General features: G+C 40.6%; 1 protein-coding gene across 4 annotated transcripts in view; it reads left to right on the forward strand.

Moving 5' to 3' along the window:
* C24H18orf25 (chromosome 24 C18orf25 homolog) overlaps positions 1 to 25,786 on the forward strand; it is an 82,169-nt gene that overhangs the window by 10,599 nt on the left and 45,784 nt on the right. For all 4 annotated transcript variants that reach the window (XM_005697174.3, XM_018039572.1, XM_018039570.1 and 1 more), the window contains exon 2: positions 24,124 to 24,906. In XM_005697174.3, coding sequence (XP_005697231.1) covers positions 24,192 to 24,906 — 715 coding nt within the window. In that variant the 5' untranslated portion in view covers positions 24,124 to 24,191. The remainder of the gene's footprint in view (positions 1 to 24,123; positions 24,907 to 25,786) is intronic.

Raw genomic sequence — 25,786 nt, forward strand, 5'->3', positions numbered from 1 at the left:
GTAAGCACACAATACAGTTTGAAAGCCCTGCCTCAATCTGGTTTTATCTTAACAGATTGCAGTGCTCTCTCTGGTCCCAGTCTCCTGTTCTTGTTTATTGGGGGTAAAAGAAAAGAATAAAAAATAAAATTAAAAAACAAAACAAAACAAGGGCTCAGTGGTAAAGAATCTGCCAGCCAATATACAGTCACTTTATATAGTGTTCTAAATGTAAGGAAGCAGCTTTACTAGGCTGTTTGCAGTTGGGTCTGTTTTGTCTATTTTATCTGGAAAGATAAAATGAAAATTACTCTATTAGAAATAATGCTGATTCTATGTAAATTTTTTTTAAACTTCTCTTTTATTTTTAATTTATTTTTTGGCTGCGCCATGCAGCATGTGGAATCTTACTACCCTGACCAGGAATCAGACCCATGCCCCTTTTAGTGGAAGCATGGAGTCTTAACCACTTGACGGGAGACACAGATTTGTTCCGTGGTCTGGGAAGCTCCCACATGCAACTAAAACCAAAAGCCTGTGATCCACAGCTGCTGAGCCTGTGTTCTAAAGCCCAGGAGCCACAGCTACTGAGCCCAAGGGCCCTAGAGCCCTTGCTCTGCACCAAGAGAAATGACTGCAGTGAGAAGCCCCCGCACGGCAACGAGAGAGTGGTCCCTGCTTCTGCAACTGGAGAAAAGCACACACAGCAGCAAAGCCTTGCCAGCACAGACGCAAGTAAAGTAAAATAAAACCCAAAGCAGGCAAAGCTTCAGAACACGCCAGGCACTTTGAAAAGTTTCTAGGTATAGAGTAGGCGAAGTTTGACAAAGACCCAAGAGTGGTTTTAAAGACACGTGACTGATTTGTCAAGTTTTTTTTTTTTTAAACCTCGATTCCAGTTACATATTAGGGAAGTTACTACTACTTAAAAAATGAGTTAGAAGGAGATGCACGCTATAATCTTTCATATCATTACTGTCTTGAAAGGAGGAAATTCTGTTATCTTAGAGTTAGCTACATTCTTATTGGTGGTCACATGACTTTTAAGTCTCATCTATGTAAGAACTAAATATTTTTAACAAAAATATAGAAACAGTCCAATTGCTTTGATTTTTTAGTGCTAGGAAAGTGCATCATTTTTGAATCATAAATTCGGTAATAAAAGTGTGTAGTTGAATATTTAAACTGTAAGTCATCTAATAGTATTTAGATTTTCAAGCTAAGCCTATTTTTAAAAAAGAACTTTAAAAAATGTTTTTAGGGACTTCCCTGGTGCTCCAGTGGTTAGGACTCAGTGCTTTCACTGCCATGACCCTGCCTTCAATTTCTGATCAGGCAGTGCGGCCAGATAAAAAATAAAAATTTGTTTAGACTAGATTGCAATGAAACTAAACTGCATCTCCTTGGCTTAATAGCTCCTTTTCTCTCCTTTATTGGCATAGTTTTTACTTTAATAGATAAACCATTTGGCCTTCCTTGGGCATAATGCTAAATAAGTACAGTGGGTAAAAAACTGTACCATTTTCTTCACATATGAAGATAACAAAAAAAATGGTGGTTGTGTGGTTTCTATAAAATGAATCAAAATGATGGATATTTTGTTTTTAGGGAAGGCTATCAAAGGAGCAGTCTTGTTTACCTTCTTAAGTGTAAAATGTAGATATATCTTGTTATGCAAAAGATGGATTCTAATATATTTGTGGGAAAAACAGATTATGAAGTGGCTTGGTGTGTTTTGGACGGCTGAGCCACACCGCGAGTAGGGTCCTAGTTGCCTCATCAGCGACAGAAACTGTGCCTCCTGCAGTGGAAGCAGAGCCCTAACCCTGGACTGCCAAAGAATTCCTGGTGTGTGTCCTTTAAATATTACTAGCTTGTAGTAATTGAGTAATAGATCTAAGCAAGGATATGGCATGTATTTGCATATCTGGTGGCTACTTTCTGGGAAAAAAAATTAATTTCTAAAGCCTTATACCAAAAAAAAGCGCCTTGTATCATTAGTACATATATTTGAAAGACACGTGCTATGCCGTCGATCTATTTGTAGTTAAAAGTCAGTGCTGAATTAACTGCACAGCAGCAGTTTGTCCTTAAGAATTTTAAACGGTTCATACATTATTAACAAATATGTGAGATTTTAAAATGCTAATTTAAAAAATGAAGATGTCTTTAAGATGCTATTTTAATAAAACATTTTATCTTAAAATGATATGGAACTTCTTATCCACATGGCCTAGCAAAATGTCTTTTTTAAAATAAATAACTGATTATATGTTTAAGAACAAGGCTTCTTTGGCAGTCCAGTGGTTAAGACAATTTGCTTCCACTCTGGGGGACATGGTTTGATCCCTGGTCAGGGAACTGAAATCCTGCATGCTGCAAGGCCAAAAACAAACAGACAAAAATAATATGTTCAAGAGATATTATATGCTTACTACACATTGGGTATTTTTCTAGTGGTTTGGTTATAATAATGAGACAAAATCTTTGCCTTCTTGTATCTTACAGTCTACGAAGCATACAGGCAATAAACTAGACATATAGATAAGCAAGATAATTTTAGGCACTTAAAAAGAGAATAATGGGCTAGGGGTGAGAGGATGCGTTTAATGCATTCAGGGAAAGCCTTTTTTAATGTGAATTTAAATTGAAATGTGAATAATTGCAAATACATGAAATATTAGAGCCAATCTCAAAAAGAGCTGGGGGAGTTCTTTCCTGGCAATTTGAACAGCAAGTACAAAATACCCTGAAGATGTGTTGAAGAATTTGGAGCCTAAAGAGACAGAAATGATGCTGACGTGAAGTTTGAGCAATACATAACCTTGTAAGCTAAAAAAAAAAGGTTTTTAATTTTATTCTAATTGTAAGGAAATTTATATAAAGAAACTGCCCACAATTTCTAAGCAAGTAGCAGTCTTGTTTGCCCTCTCCAGTGTAAAATGTCGATGTGCCTTGCTTTATGCAGGTGATATATTCTTGTATATTTGTGGACAAAACTAAATTTTAGCACTAGGTTCCCCACAAATGTGTGTGCGTGATGGGTGGTCTTTTTGGCTGCCCAGAAGCAGGTCATCTACAGATGGTTTAGCAACAAAAACCAAATTTTGAATATGAGACTTCAGATATATTACAAAAACTTGTTTTAAAAGGAATCTGTATTAAAACTTCATCTTTTAAATGTAACCTACTTAATCTTTTGTAAATACTCAGGTGTTCAGAATTTTTTTATTTTGGTTAAAGGAGACTACTTGTGTAGCATGATTTAGTCTTAGGTTGAGAAGCAGGTTGGAAATTCAGAAACTGTTCTAAATATATCTGTCTAAATATATCTAAATATAACTTGGCCATTGACCTACATATTCTTTTCTTAGAAATGAGGATTATACATTTCAGGTTAACTGTGAACAGTAATTAATAAAAATAATTAAAATGTTCTGAAACCCTAGATATAATTGTTTAGATAAGTTGTCAGTGTGGAAAGATCACTTGTTCTGTGTATCTTTTAAAATTACAGCTTTTATAAAAGCCTACAAATAGGCAGTAAAACATTTATGAATTTCTTTTTTTATATATATTTGTTATTAATGGAGTCCTGTGACTCAAAGTACTATCATATTCACTGATATGGTTTTCTAAAACTGTCTGATTATTCAGGCATCAAGCATTTGCTAAGGGATATCAGTATCCTCTTAAAATATGTAAGGTTTTTGAGTTTGGTGAGCAAGTCAGAAAGTATACTACTACAGTTATATCAATGGAAAGTCTATGATTGAAAAGATTTCGTTGGGAAGGAATCTGTGTTCTTGAGATTAGAGCTGAAAGCAGTTCTTTGTTGCAGAAAGAATATCAATAGAATATTTATGAAGTAACTACCAGTTTGTTTTTAAAAATCATTAGTGGCTGAATGAAATATTATTTTAGGGAGTTTTTCAAATGAAATTTCCCATATCTTAAAAAAAAAAATTCCTTGAAACTTTTTGAAAACATCAAGAGGTCTCAGCTAATTCATGGTTGAGTATTTTATGTTGTGGCTAAAACTGACCAGCAGCACTCGCAGTGCCGCTTGGAGGTGTTGGTTTTCTGATGCTGAGAGCACAGGCCAGAGTAACACAGTCTGTGCTCATGTTCCCTTTCCGTGAAGTCTGTAGCCACTGATTGCAGTGGTGTTCTATGTGCCATGACCCTAGTTTCTGTGGAGATGTTTATGCAGAAGAGGACTGTAACGTGTGTGTGTCACCGTGCGGATTTTTTTAAAAGCAAAAGTGAGCTCTGATAGGTTCATTTAACTGTAATAAGTCCACTGTACAGTTGGCCTGGTTGAGTCTGGGAGCTCATTTGATATCATCTGGGCACTATTTTTCTTTCTCACTGTTTCCTGCTGTTCTTTGTGGGCTTCATTTCCAGCCAGGCATTCCTCTCATAAGAACAGTTGGCCCTCCTAGCAGCTCTAAGCCCACAAATTTCCCTCAGCATTAATTAAAAAAATTAATAGACTATTTTTAGAGCAGTTTTATGTTTGTGGAAAAGTTTAGCAGAAAATACAGAGAGTTCCTTCATGCCCCCCTCCTCCAGTTTCCCATGTTATTAACACTTTGCATTAGTTTGATGTTTATTGTTTATTACAATTGATGAGCTAACACTGACACGTTATTAAAGTTCACATTTATATTAAAGCTTACTCTGTGTTGAAAAAGAGACACTCTGTTGAATAACACAATATAACAGTTCTCTGGGTTTTGACAAATGCCTGTCCATCATTACTGTGCTTAGTTGCTCAGTCCTGTCTAACTCTTTGTGACCCCATGGACTATAGCCCTCCAGACTCCACTGTCTGTGGGTATTCTCCAGGCAAGAATACTGGATTGGGTTGCCATGTATTCAGGGGATCTTCCCAACCCAGGGGTTGAACCCAGGTCTCCCCCATTGCAGGCAGATTCTTTACCAGCTGTGCTACCAGGGATTCTATAATTTCACTGCCCTGAAGATCTCTCCTTATTAATTCCCCCACCTTCTCCACTACCCTCTGGTAACTTCTGATTTTTTGACACGCTTCATTTTCTTGTGCTCCCAAATCACTGCAAATGGTAAATGCATCCAAAACTAAAAACTGCATCCATGAAATTAAAAGATGCTTACTCCTTGGAAGAAAACCTAGACCAACCTTGACAACATATTATTTTTTTTTTTAATTTTACTTTATTTTACTTTACAATACTGTATTGGTTTTGCCATACATCAGCATGAATCCGCCACAGGTGTACATGAGTTCCCAATCCTGAACCCCCCTCCCACCTCCCTCCCCATACCATCTCTCTGGGTTATCCCTGTGCACCAGCCCCAAGCATCCTGTATCCTGCATCAAACCTAGACTGGCGATTCATTTCTTACGTGATATTATACATGTTTCAATGCCATTCTCCCAAATCATCCCACCCTCTCCCTCTAGACAGCATATTAAAAAGCACAGACATTACTTTGCCAACAAAGGTCCATCTGGTCAAAGCTATGGTTTTTCCAGTAGTCATGTATGGATGTGAGAGTTGGACCATAAAGAAGTCTGAGCGCCAAAGAATTGATGCTTTTGAACTGTGGTGTTGGAGAAGACTCTTGAGAGTCCCTTGAACTGCAAGGAGATCCAACCAGTCCATCCTAAAGGAAATCAGTCCTGAATATTCTTTGGAAGGACTGATGCTGAAGCTGAAACACCAATACTGGCCACCCGATGAGAAGAACTGACTCATTGGAAAAGACCCTGATGCTGGGAAAGATTGAAGGCAGGAGGAGAAGGGGACAACAGAGGATAAGATGGTTAGATGACAACACCAACTCGATGGACATGAGTTTGAGCAAGCTTCGGGAGTTGGTGATGGACAAGGAAGCCTGGCATATTGCAGTCCATGGGGTTGCAAAGAGTCGGATACGACTGAGCAACTGTACTTTCTGAACACTTTAAATACATCATTCCATTTCCTTTTGTCTTGTAGAGTTTCTGTTGAGAAATCAGCTGATAGCCTGATGGGAATTCCCTTGTAGATTATTTGTTGTTTTTGCCCTTGTTGCTTTTAATGTTTTATCTCTGTCTGGAGAAGGAGATGGCAGCCCACTCCAGTACTCTTGGCTAGAAAATCCCATGGACAGAGGAGCCTGGTAGGCTACTCTCCGTGGTGTCACAAAGAGTCGGACACGACTGAGCGACTCCACTTTCTTTCTTTCTTTTAATTTTTGTCAGTTTGATTACTATGTGTCTCAGTATTCCTCCTTGGGTTTCTCCTGCCTGGGAAGGGATTTCTGTGCTTCCTGGACTTGGTTGACTATTTCTTTTCCCATGTTAGGGACGTTTTCAGCTCTTACCTCTTCAAATATTTTCTCAGGTCCTTTCTCTCTCTCTCCTCCTTTTATGCTGTGCTAAGTCGCTCAGTCCTTTGGGATCTCTTTGGGATCCTATGGACTGTAGCCGGCTAGGCTCCTCTGTCCATGGGGATTCTCCAGGCAAGAATACTGGAGTGGGTTACTATGCCCTCCTCCAGGGGATCTTCCCAACCCAGGGATTGAACCGAGGTCTCTCATGTTGCAGGCAGATTCTTTACCATCTGAGCCACCAGGAAAGCCCAAGAATACTGAAGTAGGTAGTCTATCCCTTCTCCAGGGGATCTTCCCGACCCAGGAACCGAACCAGGGTCTCCTGCATTGCAGGAGGATTGTTTACCAGCTGAGCTTCAGGGAAGCTGCCTTCTCCTTCTGGGACCTCTATAATGTGAATGTTAGTGTCTTTGTCTCCGAGGACTCAGGCTGTGCTTATCTCTTCTCATCTTTTTTCCATATTCTGTTTTGTGGCAGTGATTTCCACCATTCTCTCCTCCTGGTCAGTTATCCATTCTTCTGCATCAGTTATTCTGCTGTCAATTCCTTCTAGTGTAGTATTTATCTCTGTTCATTTGTTCTTTAGTTCTTCTAGGTGTTCGGTAAACATTTCTTGCATTTTTCTCAATCTTAGACTTCATTCTTTTCCTGAGATCCTGTATCATTATTCTGAATTCTTTTTCTGGAAGGTTGCCTATTTCCACTTCATTTAGTTGTTTTTCTGGGGTTTTTATCTTGTCCCTTCATCTGGGACATAAGTTTCTGCTTTTTCATGCTGAGTAACTTTCTGTATTATGACTTTTGTTCTAGTTGTAGGATTTTGGTTTTTACTTCCTCTGTCTGCTCCTTGATGGTTGAGGCTAAGAGGCTTGTGTAAGCTTCTCTGGTGGGAGGGAATAGTGCTGGGAAAACTGGGTCTTGCTCTGGTTGACAGGGCCTTTCTCAATAAAGCTTTAATCCGATTATCTGTCAATGGATGGGGTTTCACTCCTTCCCTGGTAGTTTTTTGGCCTGAGGCAACCCAGCCCTGTGGGCTTTGTGCTCAGGTTAATGGCAGTCTTCAAGAGGGTTTATGCCAAGGGGGACCTTCCCAAACTGCTGCTGCCAATGCTGCTGTCCCTGTGGTGAGCCCCTCCTGACCCACACCTCCACAGGAGGCTCTCCAACACTAGCAGGTAGTTTTGGTTCAGTCTTCTGGGGGTCATTGCTCCTTTCCTCTGGGTCTTGGCAAAACAAAAAAGGTTTTGTTTGTATCCTGCAAGACTGGAGTCTCCGTTTCCCCCAGTCCTGTGGAAGTCTTGTAATCAAATTCCACTGGCCTTCAAGGTGCAGATTCCCTGGGGATTCCCAGTCCCCTTGTCACATCCCCAGACTAGGAAGCCTGAAGTGGGATTCAGAACCTTTCCAACAGTGGGAGAACTTCTTTGGTATATATATTTTTTCCAATTTGTGGGTCACCCACCTGGCGGGAGTGGGATTTGAGTTTATCATGATTGTGCCCCTCCTCCTGTCTCACTGCAGCCTCGACTTTGTTTTTGGACATGGGATATCTTTTATTTGGTAAAGTCCAGTGTCTTGATGGTTGTTCAACAACTAGTTGTGATTTTGGTGCTCTTGCAGGAGGAAATGAGCACTCTCCCTTCTACTCTGCCATCTTGAACCTCACAATTTTTTTAAAAGACTGTAGAATCTCTTTTGTGTTCACTGTTTTCTTCCTAGGTGAGCTGATACATTCAGCTATCACCTCTGCTTATAGTGATAATGTCCTGTTGTATTTCTGTTTTTTTTTTTCCTTTGAGACTTGTGTTCCTATGAACATTATCTAACTCAAATCATAGTTGACTTTTTTGTCCTTTTACTTTTCTTATAGACTGCATCTTAGTTTGGATGGTTACCCTGTACCCAATTGTATATGCCATTAACCAACCCAAGGAGTGTAGTGTTCTGTGTATGTCTTATGGGTTGAGTTTGTTAATAATGTTAAAAAGTCTATATTATTGTTGTTTTCCTGTCTAGTTTTATCCATTTAGAATGAGAATTGACATCTGCAACTATTAGTGTTATCTCCTTTCTATTGGGTTGGTGCCAACGTAATTATAGTTTCAGACTGTGAATTTTAGGCCATTGTAACTGGCTCAAACACTTATTTATTAATCAAGGTAGGAACGATTACAGTCAACACATTTTTGCCAATGAGAAATGTTTATTTATTCCTGTAGCGTAAAAACTGTGTTTCAGGATTCAGTGAACTCTTGGAAAGCATTTTCTGCCCTCTGCTGGCTTTGGACAGAGAAGGCAATGGCACCCCACTCCAGTACTCTTGCCTGGAAAATCCCATGGATGGAGGAACCTGGAAGGCTGCAGTCCATGGGGTCACTGAGGGTCGGACACGACTTCACTTTCACTGTCACTTTTCACTTTCATGCATTGGAGAAGGAAATGGCAACCCACTCCAGTGTTCTTGCCTGGAGAATCCCAGGGACGGGGGAGCCTGGTGGGCTGCCGTCTATGGGGTCAGAGTCGGACACGACTGAAGTGGACTTAGCAGCAGCAGCAGCAGCAGAGCAGCAGCAGCAGCTGGCTTTGGAAGCATTTTCCCTGCAAAAAAGTTGTCGAGATGCTTGAAGAAGTGGTAGTTGGTTGGTGAGAGGTCAAGTGAATGTGGTGGATGAGGCAAAACTTCATAGCCTAATTCGTTCAACTTTTGACTTATTTTGTGTGACCTGTGGTCATGTGTTGTCATGGAGAAAAACTGGGCTCTTTCTGTTGACCAATGCTGGCTACAGATGGTGTGGATTTTGGTGCATCTCATTGATTTACTGGGCATACTTCTCAGATGTAATGGTTTCCCTGGGATTGAGAAAGCTATAGTGGATCAGACCAGCAGCAGACCACCAATGACCCTGAACTTTTTTTGGTGCAAGTTTGGCTTTGGGAAATGTTTTGAAGCTGCTTCTCGGTCCAAGCATTGGGGTGGTCTGTTGTATAAAATCCACTTTGGCAACTTCTCGTGTAGTTGTAAGAGGATTAGCTTCAACGATTGCTCTCAGTTGGTCATTGTCAACTTCTGATGGCTGGCCACTGTGCTCCTCATCTTCAAGACTCCTGTCTCCTTTGCAAAACTTCTTGAACCACCACTGCATTGTATGTTCTTTAGCAGTTCCTAGGCTAAATACATTGTTGTTAATGAGAGTTGTCTCCATTGCTTTACGACCCATCTGAACTCGAATAAGAAAATCACTCTAATTTGCTTTTTGTCTAATGTCATTTACAGTCTAAAATAATTACAAAATAAACAACAATAGGTCATTAGCAAAAAAACATAAGGCGAGAAATGTGTATTACAATTATGGATAACATAACCACGTTTATTTAAGAAAGTATTCCAGTATCAAATGACAAAGTTCAGTAATGCAAAAACCGCAGTTACTTTTGCAACAACGTCATATTCTGTTAGTTTTTGCTTTATGTAGTTTGAACCTTTGTTAAGTGCGCATATTTATAAGTAATGTATACATTTGTGGTTTTTATGTTTTCCTGATACTTCTTTTGTATCATTATGAAGTGTCCCTCTTTGTCTCTAGCAATATTTCTTAAATTTAATTTTGTCTGATATTGATATGTGTTAGATTTCCTGTTTTCTCCTTGCTAGTGTATCTTTTTCCACTCTTTTTTAAAAATTAGTCTATTATTCTTTTTAATCTAAGATATGTCTCTTGAAAACTACATACAGTTAGATCTTTTTTATCCAGTCTGACAAACTCAGCTTGTTGATTGGAGTGTTCAGGGCATTTATATTTAATGTGACCATTAATATGGTTAGACATACTGTTACCATTTTGTTACTTATGTTTTAATGGCTTGTTTTTTGTGTGTTGTTGATCTTCTGTATTTACTTTTACTGCTTCTTTTGGAGGTAGGGGTTGTTTTTCAACTATAGTTTTGGAGTTATTTTCCTAGTGGCTACGCTGGGAATTCATCTTTATCTTCATTTACCACATTCTTCTACTTCAGATTAATACTTATATACAAGAAAATACAGAAAACAGTTCTCCAGTATGGGAGAGCTCTGTCTTTTCCCTCCTTTTATGCTATTATTTTTATACATATAACATCTGTGTGTATTATAAACCTAGCAATACAGTGTTACAATCAGTCATTTGTACAATCTTGTATTTTTAAAAAGATTTTCTTATGCACACATGTTGGTATTCTTGATGTTGTCCCATAAATTTCTAAGGCTTTTTTCATTGTTCTTTAATTTTTTAATTCTTCAGATTGTATACTTTCTACTGAGCTCTTATTATGTTCCCTTATTTTTTCTTCCATCTTGAATTGGCTGTTGTGAATTTTTCCTTTCAGATGGGCAAAATGTCCATTTATTCTTCTTTTATTGATTTGTATCTTTTAATTGAGGTTCTTTACTTGTGGAATCATTGTTACCACATGTTCCTGTAAAATAGTCTGTGGCTTTGCTGGGCCTTCGTCGCTGTGAGCAGGCTTTCTTGAGTTGCAGCTCTCTCTTTGGGGGCTGTTCGTGGTTGCAGTGCTTGGCTCATTGCAGCGACTTATATTGTTATGGAGCTTGGGCTCTGGGCGCGTGGGCTTCAGTAGTTGTGGCACGTGGGCTTAGTTGCCTTGAAACGTGGGGTTTTTCCAGACCAGGATTTGAACCCGTGTCTCCTGCATTGGCAGGTGAATTCTTAACCACTGAACCACCAGGGAAGCCCACTTTCCTGTAATTTTTAAAGCATATTTTTCTTCAGTTCTTTGAACATATTTCAAATAACTCTTTTGAAGTCTTTGTCTGCTAAGCCCAACATCTGAGGAAACTCATTTTTCTAGTGCCCCTTTTTTTTTTTTGGGCCACACCTTGCGGCGTGCAGGATCTCAGTTCCCCAGCCAGGGATCCAGCCTGAGCCCCTGGCAGTAAAAGTGCCAAGTCCCGACCACTGGACCACCAGGGAATTCCCTCTAGTGACTTTTTATCTCCTGTGAATAGAGCACATTTCCTGCTTCTTTGGAAGTCTCTTTTTTGTTGAAAACTGGACATTTTAGATAATATTTTAGCAACTTTGGATTGTGATCATTTTTCCCTTTGAAAACGTGGCTCTTTATTCCTTTAGCTAACTGGGTAAATTTGTGAAATGTGTCTCTCGTCTGTGCTTTTTCTTTTCTTCCTGTTTAAAATTTTAAGCCTGGTTGCTCGTATCCTTTCTAGTGTAGCTTATTGGCCAGTCAGTGCTTGGACAAAAAGTTGTGCTCAAACACCTCATTGCAGGAAGGATTTTTGTTCTTTGTTGATGGACCTGTATGTGGATGGGGGAACCCATTTTAAAGTTCAGCCCATTTTCAAGTCTGCTGAGGTTTTACTTTCTGTTGGACCCTTTGGCGTCTCCTCTGCATTACTACACAGCCTCAGCCAAGAATATGCTGAACCTCATTTGTGACTACATCCCTAGGTTAGTAGAACCTATGACTGCCCTGATTTCTTGCTGCTGAGATCGCCGTTGGACCTACAGTGCCCCGGCATCCACTCCAAACTGAATGAGGCCCCTTTGTTAGTGCCAACTGGCAGGTCCTCAGGGCATGCCCCCTATCTATAAGGCAGAACCTACTGAGCTAGAGGTAGGGGGAAAACAGGAGCAGCCTCAGGCAAGACAGATTTTCACTATTCTTAATCAGAATTTTGCAGGTCTTCAAGCATCAGCACTTGTGTTTGTGTATGCTTTTGACTGATTTCCAGAGCACTGAAATTGGCTGCTTCTGTCAATTTTGTCTTGCCTTATAGTTTCATTTTGTGGAGAAGATTTGCTGACCCCCCCTCACTTGCCCATGGGCTTCCCTTATAACTCAGTTGGTCTCCATGCAGGAGACCCTGTTCAGTTCCTGGGCCGGGAAGATCCCCTGGAGAAGGGAAAGGCTACCCACTCCAGTATTCTGGCCTGGAGAATTCTCCATGTATAGTCCATGGGGTCGCAAAGAGTCGAAGATGACTCAGCAACTTTCATTTTTGCTTGCCCACAGCCAGAGGTCTTGCCCTGTTGATACTTAGGAACCCTGTGTACTCAATCCATCACATCTGTCTCACTCAGAAGTAACAACTGACTTGACTTTTTTTTTTTTTTTTTGGACTTGACATTTTGGTAACCATTTCCTTGCTTCTTAAAACACAACTAGGTGCTTCCCTGGTAGCTCAGTGGTAAAGAATCAGTCTGCCAATGCAGGATGCAGGTTCTATCCCTGGCTTGGGAAGATCCCCTGGAGAAGGAAATGGCTATCCCCTCCACTATTCCTGCCTGGAAAATCCCATGATCAGAGGTGCCTGGCAGGCTACAGTCCATAGAGTTGTACAAAAGTCTGACATGACCGAGTGACTAAACAGCAACATCTGCACATCTATTTATCCATGTATGATGTGTCTTTTCAGTTTGTCCAGTTTTGCACTTTATAAACATGGGATTATAGTGTAGGGTTTGTTTGCTTGTTTCATTTTTTTTGTTTGTTTCAGTTCAATCAGTCATGTCCAACTCTTTGCTAACCCATGGACTGTAGAATACCAGGCTTCATTATCTCCCGAAGTTTGCTCAGACTCATGTCCATTGAGTCAGAGATGAGTCATCTGCTCATCTCATCCTCTGTTGCCCCTTCTCCTCCTGGCCTCAGGTCTTTCCCAATATCAGAGTCTTTTCCAACAAGTTGGCTCTTCACATCAGGTGGTCAAAGCATTGGAGTTTCAGCTTCAGCATCAGTGCTTCCAAGGAATATTTAGGACTGATTTCCTTTAGGATTGATTGGTTTGATCTTGCAGTCCAAGGGACTGTCAAGAATCTTATGCACCACGGTATGAAAGAATCAATTCTTCAGTGCTCAGCCATCTTTATGGTCCAACTCTGACATCCATACATGACTACTGGAAAAACCATAGCTTTGACTATATGTACCTTTGTTTGCAGAGTGATATCTCTGCTTTTTAATATTGTGTCTAGATTAGTCATAGCTTTTCTTCTAAGGAGCAAGTGTCTTTTTCGTGGCTGTAGTCACCATTTCCAGTGATTTTGGAACCCAAGAAAATAAAATCTACTTTTTCCAGTTTTTCCCCATCTATTTGTCATGAAGTGATGGGACCAGATGCCATGATCTTAGTGTTTTGAATGTTGAATTTTCAGCCAGCTTTTTCATTCTCCTCTGACCTTCTTCGAGAGTTTCTTTAGTTCCTCTTCACTTTCTGCCATTAAAATGGTATCATCTAGTGTCTGAGGTTATTGATATTTCTCCTGGCAGTCTTGATTCCAGCTTATGTTTCATTCAGCCTGGCATTTCACATGATGTACTTGGCATAGACGTTAAATAAGGAGGGTGACAATATACAGCCTTGATGCACTCATTTCCCAATTTTGAACCAGTCTGTTCTAATGTCCAGTTCTAACTGTTTCTTCCTGACTTGTGTACAGGTTTCTCAGGAGGCAGATAAGGTGATCTGATATTCCCATCTCTTGAAAGAATTTTACACAGTTTGTTGTGATCTACACAGTCAAAGGCTTTAGTGCAGTCAGTGAAGCAGAAGTAGATGTTTTTCTGGAATTTCTTTGTTTTTTTTATGATTCAGCTGATGTTGACAATTTGATCTCTGGTTCCTCTGCCTTTTTAAAATCCAGTTTGACTATATGGAAGTTCTTGATTCATGTACTGCTGAAGCTTAGGTTAAAGGGTTTTGAGCATTACCTTGCTAGCATGTGAATGAGTGCAATTGTGCAGTAGTTTGAACATTCTTTGACATTGCCCTTTTTTGGGATTGGAATGAAAACTAACCTTTTCCAGTCCTGTGGCCACTGCTGAGTTTTCCAAATTCAGTGGCGTATTGAGTGCAGCACTTTCACAGCATCATCTTTTAGTATTTGAAATAGCTGAACTGCAATTCCATCACCTCCACTAGGTTTATTTGTAATAATGCTTCCTAAGGCCCAGTTGACTTGACACTCCATGATATCTGGCTCTAGGTGAGTGACCACAGCATCATGGTTATCTGGATCATTAAGACCTTTTTTGTAGTTCTTCTTGCCACCTCTTCTTAATCTTTTCTGCTTCTGTTAGGTCCTTACTGTTACTGTCCTTTTTTGTGCCCATCTTTGCCTCAAATGTTCCCTTGGTATCTCTAGTTTTCTTGAAGAGATCTCTTCTTTCCCATTCTATTAATTTTCCGTTGTTCACTTAAGAAGGCTTTCTTATCTCTCCTTGCTCTTCTTTAGACTGCGTTCAGCCTATCTTTCCCTTTCTCCTTTGCCTTTCGCTTCTCTTCTTTTCTCCTCTTCCTTGTAAGTCCTCTTCATCAGCCACTTTGCCTTTTTTGCATTTCTTTTCTTCTTGGGGATGGTTTTGGTCACTCCCTCCTGTACAGTGTTATCAACCTCTCTGTCCATAGTTCTTCAGGTACTCCATCAGATATAATCCTTTGAGTCTATTTGTCACTTCCACTGTATAATCATAAATGATTTGATTTAGGTCATACCTGAATGGCCTGGTGGTTTTCCCTACTTTATTAAATTTAAATCTGAATTTTGTGATAAGGAGTTCATGATCTGAGCCACAGTCAGCTCCAGGTCTTATTTTTGCTGACTGTATAAAGCTTTTCCATCTTTGGCTGCAAAGAATATAATCATCTGATCTCAGTATTGACCATCTGGTGATGTCTGTTTGTAGAGTCGTTTCTAGTGTTGTTGGAAGAGCATGTTTGCTATGACCAGTGCGTTCTCTTGGCAAAATTCTGTTAGCCTTTGCCTTGCTTCATTTTGTACTCCAAGGCCAAACTTACCTGCTACTCCAGGTATCTCTTTACTTCCTACTTTTGCATTCTCATCCCCTGTGATGAAAAGGACATCTCTTTGGTGTTAGTTCTAGAAGGTCTTGTAGGTTTTCATGGAACCGTTAATTTCATCTTCTCTGGCATCAATGGTTGGGACATAGAGTTGGATTACTGTGATGTTGAATGCTTTGCCTTGGAAATGAACCAAAAATTCTGTCATTTTTGATATTGCAGCCAAGTACTGCATTTTGGACTGTTTTGTTGACTGAGAGCTACTCCATTTCTTCTAAGGGTTTCTTGCCTACAGTAATAGATATAATGGTCTTCTAAATTAAATTTGCCCATTCCTGTCCATTTCACTGATTCCTAAAATGTCGATGTTCACTCTTGCCATCTCCTGTTTGACCAGTTCCAATTTACCTTGATTCATGGACCTAACTTGTGGCTTGTGGCTCAGCTGGTAGAGAATCCGCCAGCAATGTGGGAGACCTGGGGTCAATCCCTGGGTTGGAAAGATCCCCTGGAGAAGGGAAAGGCTACCCACTCCAGTATTCTGGCTTGGAGAATTCATGAACTATATATAGTCCATGGGGTCGCAATGAGTTGGACATGACTGAGCGAATTTCAGTTAACCTAACCTAACTAATGGACCTAACATTCCAGGTTCCTATGCAGTATTATTCTTCACAGCATCGAACTTTACTTACAAGTGGCCATAGTTTCTGCTTTGGCTCAGCCTCTTCATTCTTTCTGGAGCTATTTCTCTGCTCTTCTCCAGTAGCATATTGGATACCTAGTGACCTGGGGGGCTCTTCTTCCAGTGTCATGTCTTTTTGCCTTTTCATACTGTTCATGATAGAAACCGTGGCTTCTCTTGTGGAACTCTGGCTCTAGGAGTGAGGGCCCTCTACCTTCTGATACTAGTAGAAATCTGGCTTTCCCTGGAGGGGAAGGCACTGCTTCACCTTGTAAGGGGTGGCTGTGTTTTTTCTCCTTCAGCCCTTATCCTCTGGTCTGGAGGAGGGTAAATGATCTACTGTTCCTCTTTGCCACTTTTCACATGGATTTTCTCTTTCATTTATCCCTATACTGCGGTGTTCTTTTAGCCACTGACCCCTTTATATTGAAATGATTTTTGTTCCTTGATTAGTGTCATTTTGTCTATTATTACTTTTGTCTTAATTCTTGGCCACTTCAGTATATGCATGGATGACTGTTCTGACATTACCCACTCAGTTCCCATAATGTTTGTCTTCTACCCTAATTCAGCCACTTAGCCATAATTATCCATAGTCATACTATATGACCTGTGCTTCTTGAACTGTTGTGTTTTTATTCCCATTCCATCATCAGTGGATTTGGGGGTAAAATATTCAAAATCAGATACTAGAAAATTAAAATGCTGTCTGTTTGTCATGACAATATCAAATTGCTATAAGTCTCTGATCAGTTATTCGTAATTTCTACAGTTCCCTCATTGCAGACAGTCATTCAGGGATAGCACTTTGAGTAGCACTGTTGCAGGATAGTGAGGTGTGAGAGGATGGTTACGTCCCAGGTCTCATGTGAGTCCCTGGGTTGGCCGCCAAGTGTGGGTTCTTGGCTTTGATGCAGGAAATAATTCAAGAGTGAGCCATAGTAAAGAGAAGATTTATGAGTGTGGGCCATCTCAGAAGGCAAGAGAGGCAGGCACCAGCGTATGGGGTTGTAAGTTTTTATAGGGGTGGGTAATTTCGTAGGCTTATGAGTGGGAAGAGTATTGTAGCCATTTTGGGGAAGGGGTGGGCATTTGCAGGAATTGGGCACTGCCTACGTTTTGACCTTCTGTGGTAAGCCTTGGAACTGTCATGGTGCCTGTGGGTGTGTCATTTGTCGTGCTGATGTGTTACAGTGAGTGTATACTGAGGGTTCAGCTTTCCTGGTGACTTAGTGGTAAAGAGTCCACCCGACAATGCAGGAGTTGTGGGTTCGATCCCTGGGTCATGAAGATCCCTTGGAGAAGGAAATGGCAACCCACTCCAGTATTTCTGCCTGGGCAATCCCCACAGACAGAGGAGCCTGGGCAGGCTGCAGCCGTGTGTGCGCTCGGTTGTGTCCTACTCTTTGCAACCCCATGAACTGTAGCCTGCCAGACTCCTCTGTCTGTGGAATTTTCCAGGCAGAAATACTGGAGTGGGTTACCATTTCCTACTCCAGGAGATCTTCCTAACTCAGGGATCAAACTCACCTCTCTTGTGTCCCCTGCATTGGCAAACAGATTCTTTACAGCTGTGCCACCAAGTCTTGGACCTAGTTAGTTCTAATCAGTTTATGTCATGTTCTTGGTCTGTGCCGTTGTCTTAAAGTTGCTCAGTCGTGTTTGACTCTTTGCGACCCCATGGACTATGTAGTCCATGGAATTCTCCAGGCCAGAATACTGGAGTGGGTAGCCTTTCCCTTCTCCAGGGGATCTTCCCAACCCAGGGATCGAACCTAGGTCTCCTGCATTGCAGGTGGATTCTTTACCAGCTGAGCCACTATCTCAGCACTGTTTTAGGTCTTGTTGCATGCATGCATGCTAAGTCGCTTCAGTCGTGTCCGACTCTGTGCGACCCTATGGACAGCAGCCCGCCAGGCTCCTCTGTCCACAAGATTCTCTAGGCAAGAATGCTGGAGTGGGTTGCCATTTCCTTCTCCAATCTCACAACCCTTCTGTAATCTCAATTTCATTCAGTGTTTTTGGACTAACACCTTCCATCTTTCCAGTTCAGTGTATACCGTTACTCCAGTGGGATGTCCATTCTATAGGTTCACTGCATTTTCACTGCCCTATACCTTCTTAATGTTAGAACAGTAAAATCATAACATTATACACAGTCTTGCCTTTTGTTTTTGTTTTTACAGTCTTGCTTTTTTCTTGAGTTGTTTTACTTGCTTGGTGAAAGTACAGTTCTGGTTAAATCCAACTTCTCCCTCTGCATTTAGACTTACACAGTTGAACTTGAAAGGAGAAGACACATCCATGTGTACCTTGGAACTTTTGTGGTGCTTTAAATTCCTGGTTTCAGCCCGTGCAGTGGGTCCTTATTGTCTGGAGATCATATGCTGTGCTCCCCTAGTTTCTGGACTCTCTCACCGCTGTTTCACCCCAGTCCTGTGCCAGCCTCCCCACCACCTTGTTTCATCCTTACTAACCACCTTGTTTTCGACTTCCTAGGGAAATTTGCAGTCAGAAGAAAACTTCCACAAATTCCCATTATGTTTGTCTTTGAGCCATGCAAGACTAGAATGACACCTTTTGTTTTGATCATAATTTTTGCCTTGTGTTCTCTTTTGCCTGTTAATCATAGGAACAGTCAGCTGGTGGGGGTGGTTATTTAATTTGCCGTTAATATATGGGGGATGGACATTAAACAGTGACACAGTTAACTACAGTTAAGCAAAGTGTCCTGAAGAATGATAGGTATATAATATGTGTATGTACCAGGGATCTTATTAGTCTGTAAGGTGCCCATGGCTATTTCTAAGGAAGCAGTATTTATTCTGATAAGGTGAAAAAGTACCCAGCAAGAGGTAAGGCACAGAACGAGTGGGAAAGGCCAGTGATCTAAAAGAAGCTGATTCTGTGACGTTCTTTCTAGGCTGAAGAGACCGAGGCTGTGAGTGGCCCAAGATGAAACTGGAGATATGAATAGAGGTTTTTTTTTGTCTTTTTGACAGAGGGTTTGAGTAGGGAACAATCACATTTTAGCTTGTTTGTGTTAATGGTTTCTAGAAAATAAGTATTGTGAACTCTCTTTCACGCTATGTAAATCATTGTACTTAGCAGTTTTATTTTGTCAGATTTTCCGTAGCATATGTTAAACCCTTTTCCATTTTTCACAAACCCCCAGACCTGCTTTCTTTTTCACCTTGTATTATACTTTTTGAGGTCTGTTACGATACAGACTCCCTCCAGATTTTCCTAGTAGCCTCATTTACTTGTTTTTTTTTTTTTTTAAAGATCTGTTTATTTCTGGCTGTGATGGGTCTTCGTTGCTGTGCGAGGGCTTTCTCTTGTTGCCGTGAGCAGCGGGGCTACTCCAGCGTGCGGGCTTCTTCTGGCGGTGGCTCCTCTTGCTGTGGAACGTGGGCCCTAGATCGTGTGGGCTTTAGTAGTCTCACCTCTCGGGCTCCAGAGCACTGACCCCATAGTTGTGGCACGTGGGGTTAGTTGCTCTGCGGCGTGTGGGATCCTCGCGGACCAGGGATCAAACCGGTGTCCCTTGCATTGGCCGGTGGACTCCTAACCACCAGCCTACCAGGGAAGCCCCTTGTTCACTCTGATGCTTAACACTTCACGTCTCCTCAGAGCAGACCTTTCCATGGTTTACCTTTTCCACCTGTCCTCATCTTCTGTTGTCTTAGTTTCTTAATTAGTACGGGACTAATAACATGCTGCATTTTCGTTGTCCAAAATTGACAGCTAGGTTTTGAAATTGCATACAAGTCTTTTAAAGGGGGAGAGAAAAGCATCAGCAAAGCTCAAGTTGCCTTTAACTTCTCTCTTCTCTTGGTCATCTCTCCCTCCTTCCCACCCCATCTTGCCACCCCAACCTTACGGTATATTTTTAACATATTTATAGAAAGTATGTGAAATATAAAAAAAATTAAAACTTTCCCATATAAGCATGTCAGATTTGCCTTGTATAGATACTGTTCTGCCTGCTGTATGAAGAAGAGGTTGGTGGGTAGGAGCAAGACTGAATACAGAGTCAAGAGTTGATTGTCAGTCATCCCATTGAAAAATAAATGGTAGTGGTTGTGTTTAGAGTGGTTAACAGTGGAGACAGAGAGTGGTGGACAAACTAGTAAACTAGGATGTAGGGTTGGTAGAAATTAGTGAGTGATGGGATGCAGTGAATAAAGGAGAAGGCACTGTCGAAGATAACCCTCAGGTTTTTGACATAAGCAGCTAAGATAGTAGTAATGCTGTTGACTGAGCTGGGGAAAGCTAGAGAAGGAGCAGAGTAGGGTAGTAAAAAGATGGATGACGGTGAATTGATTCTCTTTGTGAATCTAAATGATGTCAAGTGGATGCTTGAGAAGACTGGAATAGAGTTCAGAGAAAGTCTAAGATGGAAAAACAAAATTATGAGTATAGGGTTGGTAGTGGAAACTGAGTGGAGGGTAGCTCACTTTGATGGCAGGAAGAAGACCTAGCCGTGGGCTAATGACTGTAGGATTCGGTAGAGGAAGTTAATCGTACAAAGCAGGCCAAGAAAGAGCAGCCAGAAGTAAAACAGGGAGGCCTGAAGGCCAAAGAAGGACAGTTTCAGAAGAGAGTGGTGAGGTGTAGAATGCTTAGACATTAGGTTAGATCTGTCTGTCGGATTCAGAGATATGGGGGTCATTAATGTTCTTGGGAAGAACTGTTACTGGTTTGATAGAAGCAGATGTCAGGTGAGATTTGGTTGGAGAGGGAATGTGAGAGGTAAGAAAATAGAGGAAGAAGTTTGGACAGCTCTGTTAATAGTTGGATGTGAAAGAAGAGAAGAGTCCCTGGAAGAGGAGATGGGAGATGTGAGGTTGAAGTGATAGGCAGAAGTAGATTATTTTTTTAGTGAATGAATGAACAGATGGTCTAGTTGAGTGTGAGAGGTTGATGAGTGCCAAGGAATAATCATAATGTAAGGTTCTAGAGAGATAAGAGGGGATAGGTTTTAATAACATACTCAGTGTATACATATATACGTATACACAGAAAGGGATTGATTGCCTTTAGATTGGAGGGACAAATAGCAAGGGGGGTGGGAATGCTATTCTAATACGATAAATGCTAATTGTTGTGGATTTCACACTTGAATGTAGATTCACTGAAAAACCCTCTCAACATTAAACTAGAGGGTTGAGAGTCTTTTATCTCAAAGATGCAGCTCCCATTTGATAATTTTATCATTTCTAATGCCAGCTACATTTGACTACCTCTACCAGGGAAATCCCACATTTTTCCCCCTGATTGAAAACCATATATGCAGTAAATAATCTGGGAGGATTAATATGTGCATATGACATCTTTTCCCCTGGTGTTTTGGATACTTCATCTTTATTCCATTGCAGAGAATATTGTTAGAGTTTTTATTTCTACTTTGTTTTACTTTTTGCCATGGGGAGAACTTCTAATAGAATTAACTGACTAAATTTGACTTAAATAGTAATTGGTGTCCTGAGCAGAAAAAACATAAGTCCTTTTTTCCTTCAGAAGACTTTTCAGTAGACTTTTATGTTAGAATGGAGTTTTGAGTAGAGTTGCATGTGATACAGAATTCAAGAGGTACAAAATTCTTGTACAGTAAAAAGTCTTTGACTCCTGTGTCTCAATCACTCTCTTTCCTTGCCAGAGCAGCTGGTATTACTCTCTTCTTTACAATCCTTCCAGAGATTTGTGCGTGTATAGACAAACTCATATAATTTCGTTCATTTTACACTAATGGTATAATGTATCTTTTTTGTTCATTTAATGTTATGTATTAAATGCTCCATATTAGTATATAGAGAATTTTTTTATTCTTTATGGCCACATTGTATGGTCATACCATGATGTCCTATTTATGGTTGATGCCAGTGTTTGTGATTAATATGGACATATTTAAGTGGTTTTGCCTGCAATACTGGTTGCTTTTTTGAGAAACAGAAGGCACTGTAAATCTCAATACTTACAATTGAAGGAACTTGAAAGGTTGATGTGTCATATTGAAAGACATTGATAATTGTTATGTTTTCTTACAAGGAAAAACAGTCTATATTTATTTGTGCTATCCACATAATTTATTTACTTGAAGAAGCAAGAGTTTTAAAGATCATTTGAACAGATTTATTTTTCATTTTAGTGTCTTTTCTGGTATTTAAGAAGACTCATTCTAGAGTATATAACTTCATTCTATGCAGAAGAGTCAACTCTCATGTTTATTCAGTTAGAAAACCTTGTTTTATTCCTCTACACGAGGATATTGCATATCTGTAAATATTTTCTTTTCATTTTCTCTTTTCTGTCAGCATGCTTCATTTCTTGATTTAACTTTTACTCCCTCTGTTGGCTTTCAGTGGTGTTACATTCCTTTTGGAGTGGTGTTTGCAATGACGTTTATGCTGTTTTTCTTTTAGCTCAAAAATTAATAATGATACAAATATATTTATACTTTTTTTGTGTGTTTTTTGGTTGTGGCATGTGGGATCTTGGTTCCCCAGTAAGGGATCGAACCCAGGCCCTCTGTAGTGGAAATGTGTGGAGTCTTAACCACTGAACTGCCAGGGAAGTCCCCTGGGATTTTTAATTTATAAGTGTTTCCAGTGGTCATGAATGTTCTGATTTTCATGAATGTGTCAGGGACTTCATCAGAATGCCTGTTTTCCTTATTTTCGTGGCTGAGCTGGGTCTTCGTTGCTGCGCGGGCTTTCTCTAGCTGTGCGAGCTGGGGCTGCTCTAGTTGCCGTGCGTAGGCTTCTCGTCGTGGTGGCTTCTCTTGTTGCAGAGCGTGGGCTCCAGGGCCTGTGGTCTCCAGAAGTTGTGGTGCGAGGGCTCAGTAGTTGCAGCTCCTGCGCTCTAGAGCCCAGGCTCAGCAGTTGTGGTGCGAGGGCTTAGTTACTCCGTGGCGTGTGGGACCTTCCTGGATCGGGAGGTGAGCCCGTGTCTCCTGTAATGGTAGGTGGATTCTTTACCAGGGAAGCTGCAGAATGCCCGTCTTGTCAGCAGCTAAGAACAGGACCTGAGGGGGGAGAAAATAACAGATACGTAGAGCATTTATGTTTATATGTTTATAGTAAGCAAAAAGACTTGTCATATTAGATCAATGAAAGGATTTTTCAGTTATCCTCCAGTTGCTGTCTACCACATAGTGAACTCGCAAGGAACTCCATGGAATGATGTAATGGAGATGATTATTGTACCTTTACTAACACCGTGCAGCTTAATGTTTGTGTCTGTCTGTGACTTGTGGGACATTATGATGATTGCCTTCTTTAACATCAGTTGTTCAGGGTGACATACTTACTTGCCTTACATGTTGTTAGCATTCTCTTAAAAACTACCAGTTAATGAACTTCGTGCTGTATTGGTCACAACTTTTGTGGTTAAAGATTAAGTCCTGTTTCTCTTATGAGTAAGTGGAGTTGTAGCACACACAGTGGGGGAAAGATATTAGGTTCTAGAGTTAGCATAGGAGGTGGATAGTGCGTGTGTAGGGTGTTTTCTTTTAAACCCTTTAAGTCATTCTTAAAATAGAGAGTATTAGGTTTTCTGGGTTCACAAAGTAGTTTATCTGTATTTAGTGGCTATTGTTTATGAAACAAAACATATGTTTAAACACTAGACTCATATTCAGCATGATGAAAGGTTTATGGGAAATAGGAAGAACAGATGAAACAACAGATTCAGGTTTTTTGGCTTAATGCCTGTCTAGAGTAGCTCCTATTGAGCAAAATGGCAGGCAGCTTTGATCACATAATTACTTCTGTTGTTCACTTGTCAAATGCATGTAATTGATGGGTTTTTTCCTTGAACAAAGTTGTGCATTTGATATCACTCCCCTGTAGCTCACTCCCTTGCTTCTTTTCTTTGAAGATTTGAACATAAAAGTAATCATTCCAGTTAACTTGTTCTAGATCAGTTTTTTGAAGCATTTATATTAGAGTTAAAAATGTGTGCTACCTATATCAGAGTTTTGAGGATCCTTTTCTCGAACACTTTAAATAAAGTTTTAACATTGAGAATACTTGTTTGGTTGCTTTCTGGCCTTGCAAGTTGAGTAATAGAAGATTAATATTGTGCCATTTTTAGTAGCCATGTATGCCAGTATTTGGTTGCATTAAGTCCTTTGACTTGTTCAAGCAATTAATAGATACATATATTTTAGAGGCCCATATGATGGCTACTTTTACTATCCACTTAGAAAGGTAGGAATGTTGTGTTGATTCAGTGACCTGCCGTTTCTGTTTATTGATCTTTGTGTGTTTTTGTACAGGTTGGTTTCCTGTTACATCTTTGACATAGTTTCCTAGACTGCTCCATGAATTAACTCGAAAATCTGAAATGAAGATGGAGGAGGCAGTGGGAAAAGTTGAAGAACTCATTGAGTCTGAAGTGCCACCAAAAACATCTGAACAAGAGACAGCTAAGGAGGAAGATGGATCTGTGGAACTGGAATCTCAGGTTCCAAAAGATGGTGTGGTAGATTCTACAGTTCTTTCTTCAATGCCCTGCTTGTTGATGGAACTGAGAAGGGACTCTTCCGAGTCTCAGTTAGCATCCACAGAGAGTGACAAGCCGACAACTGGCCGAGTTTATGAGAGTGATTCCTCTAACCACTGCATGCTTTCCCCTTCCTCTAGCGGCCACCTGGCCGACTCAGATACATTGTCTTCTGCAGAGGAAAATGAACCGTCCCAGGCAGAAACAGCGGCAGAAGGAGACCCTTCTGGAGTGTCTGGTGCCGCAGTTGGGCGGAAGTCTCGCCGGTCACGATCCGAAAGTGAAACATCCACCATGGCTGCCAAGAAAAACCGGCAATCCAGTGATAAACAGAACGGCCGAGTTGCCAAGGTTAAAGGTCATCGGAGCCAAAAGCACAAGGAGAGAATCAGGCTACTGAGGCAGAAACGGGAGGCTGCTGCACGGAAGAAATATAACCTGTTACAGGACAGTAGCACCAGTGATAGTGACCTGACTTGTGACTCAAGCACGAGCTCATCAGGTGATGATGAAGAGGTTTCAGGGAGCAGCAAGACAATCACTGCAGAGATACCAGGTAGAGGATGTTTTTTAAACTGACTGTAGAGCACCTCATGGCATTTCTCAGCTCTTGGGCTCAGTTAGATGAGTGACACTTGAAAAAAATCCAGGAGACCTGCAGCTCTATGTAAATTTGAAGACTGCAGTGTATTAACAAGACACGCCAATTAAAAAATCTGTTTTGAGGCTTCTAGTGCACTTTAGCACATCAGCCCGAAAAAAAAAATTTAATGATAGAGACGAGATTATTTTTAAAGAATGGAATTTCTCACAAGTCTCTTTCTCTGTAACCCACTACCTGAACTCCCATCATTGCCTTTCTAGCACTGCTTAGATCTAATACTGACTGTTCAGTGTTATTACCAAGTACATACTCCTCAGGAATAGGCACCTTGCTTTATTATATAGCCACTGCACTCAAGCTGATGGTGTCTGAAATAACATGTTCTATCTTTTGTTAAAGGTTTCTAATAACTGTTCCTGCTAAAACAGTAGTTTTATGCATTCCCCTTCTCCTCCATTCAGTGCATGATTAGCTCGTTGTCACTTGCATTTGAAAAGAATGTTTTTTGAAAAATTTCCCCCTTAACACCCCCAAGTTTAAAAAGTTCAGTAGAAGTCCACTGTTCCAGCTCTCATTGATATGAGTCTGTAATTTATTACATGTTTGACATAATCTGCTTTCTCTATATTACTTCATCTGATACTGTGTACTATGAAGGCAGTCTTGAGATTTCCTAGTGGAAGAAAAATGAGATCTGAACAGTCCTTAGTTGGGTGAATTCTCATTGTTGAAGAGACTTTCGATTAGGAATATTCTGTAAAGTAGTCAGCATGTAATAGATCACGACAGTGTTATTTGTTGCTATGGTAAAGGGGGGGAAGTTTTGGTTTTC

The sequence above is a fragment of the Capra hircus genome, chromosome 24, assembly GCF_001704415.2.
Source record: "Capra hircus breed San Clemente chromosome 24, ASM170441v1, whole genome shotgun sequence".
Taxonomy (NCBI): Eukaryota; Metazoa; Chordata; class Mammalia; order Artiodactyla; family Bovidae; genus Capra; species Capra hircus.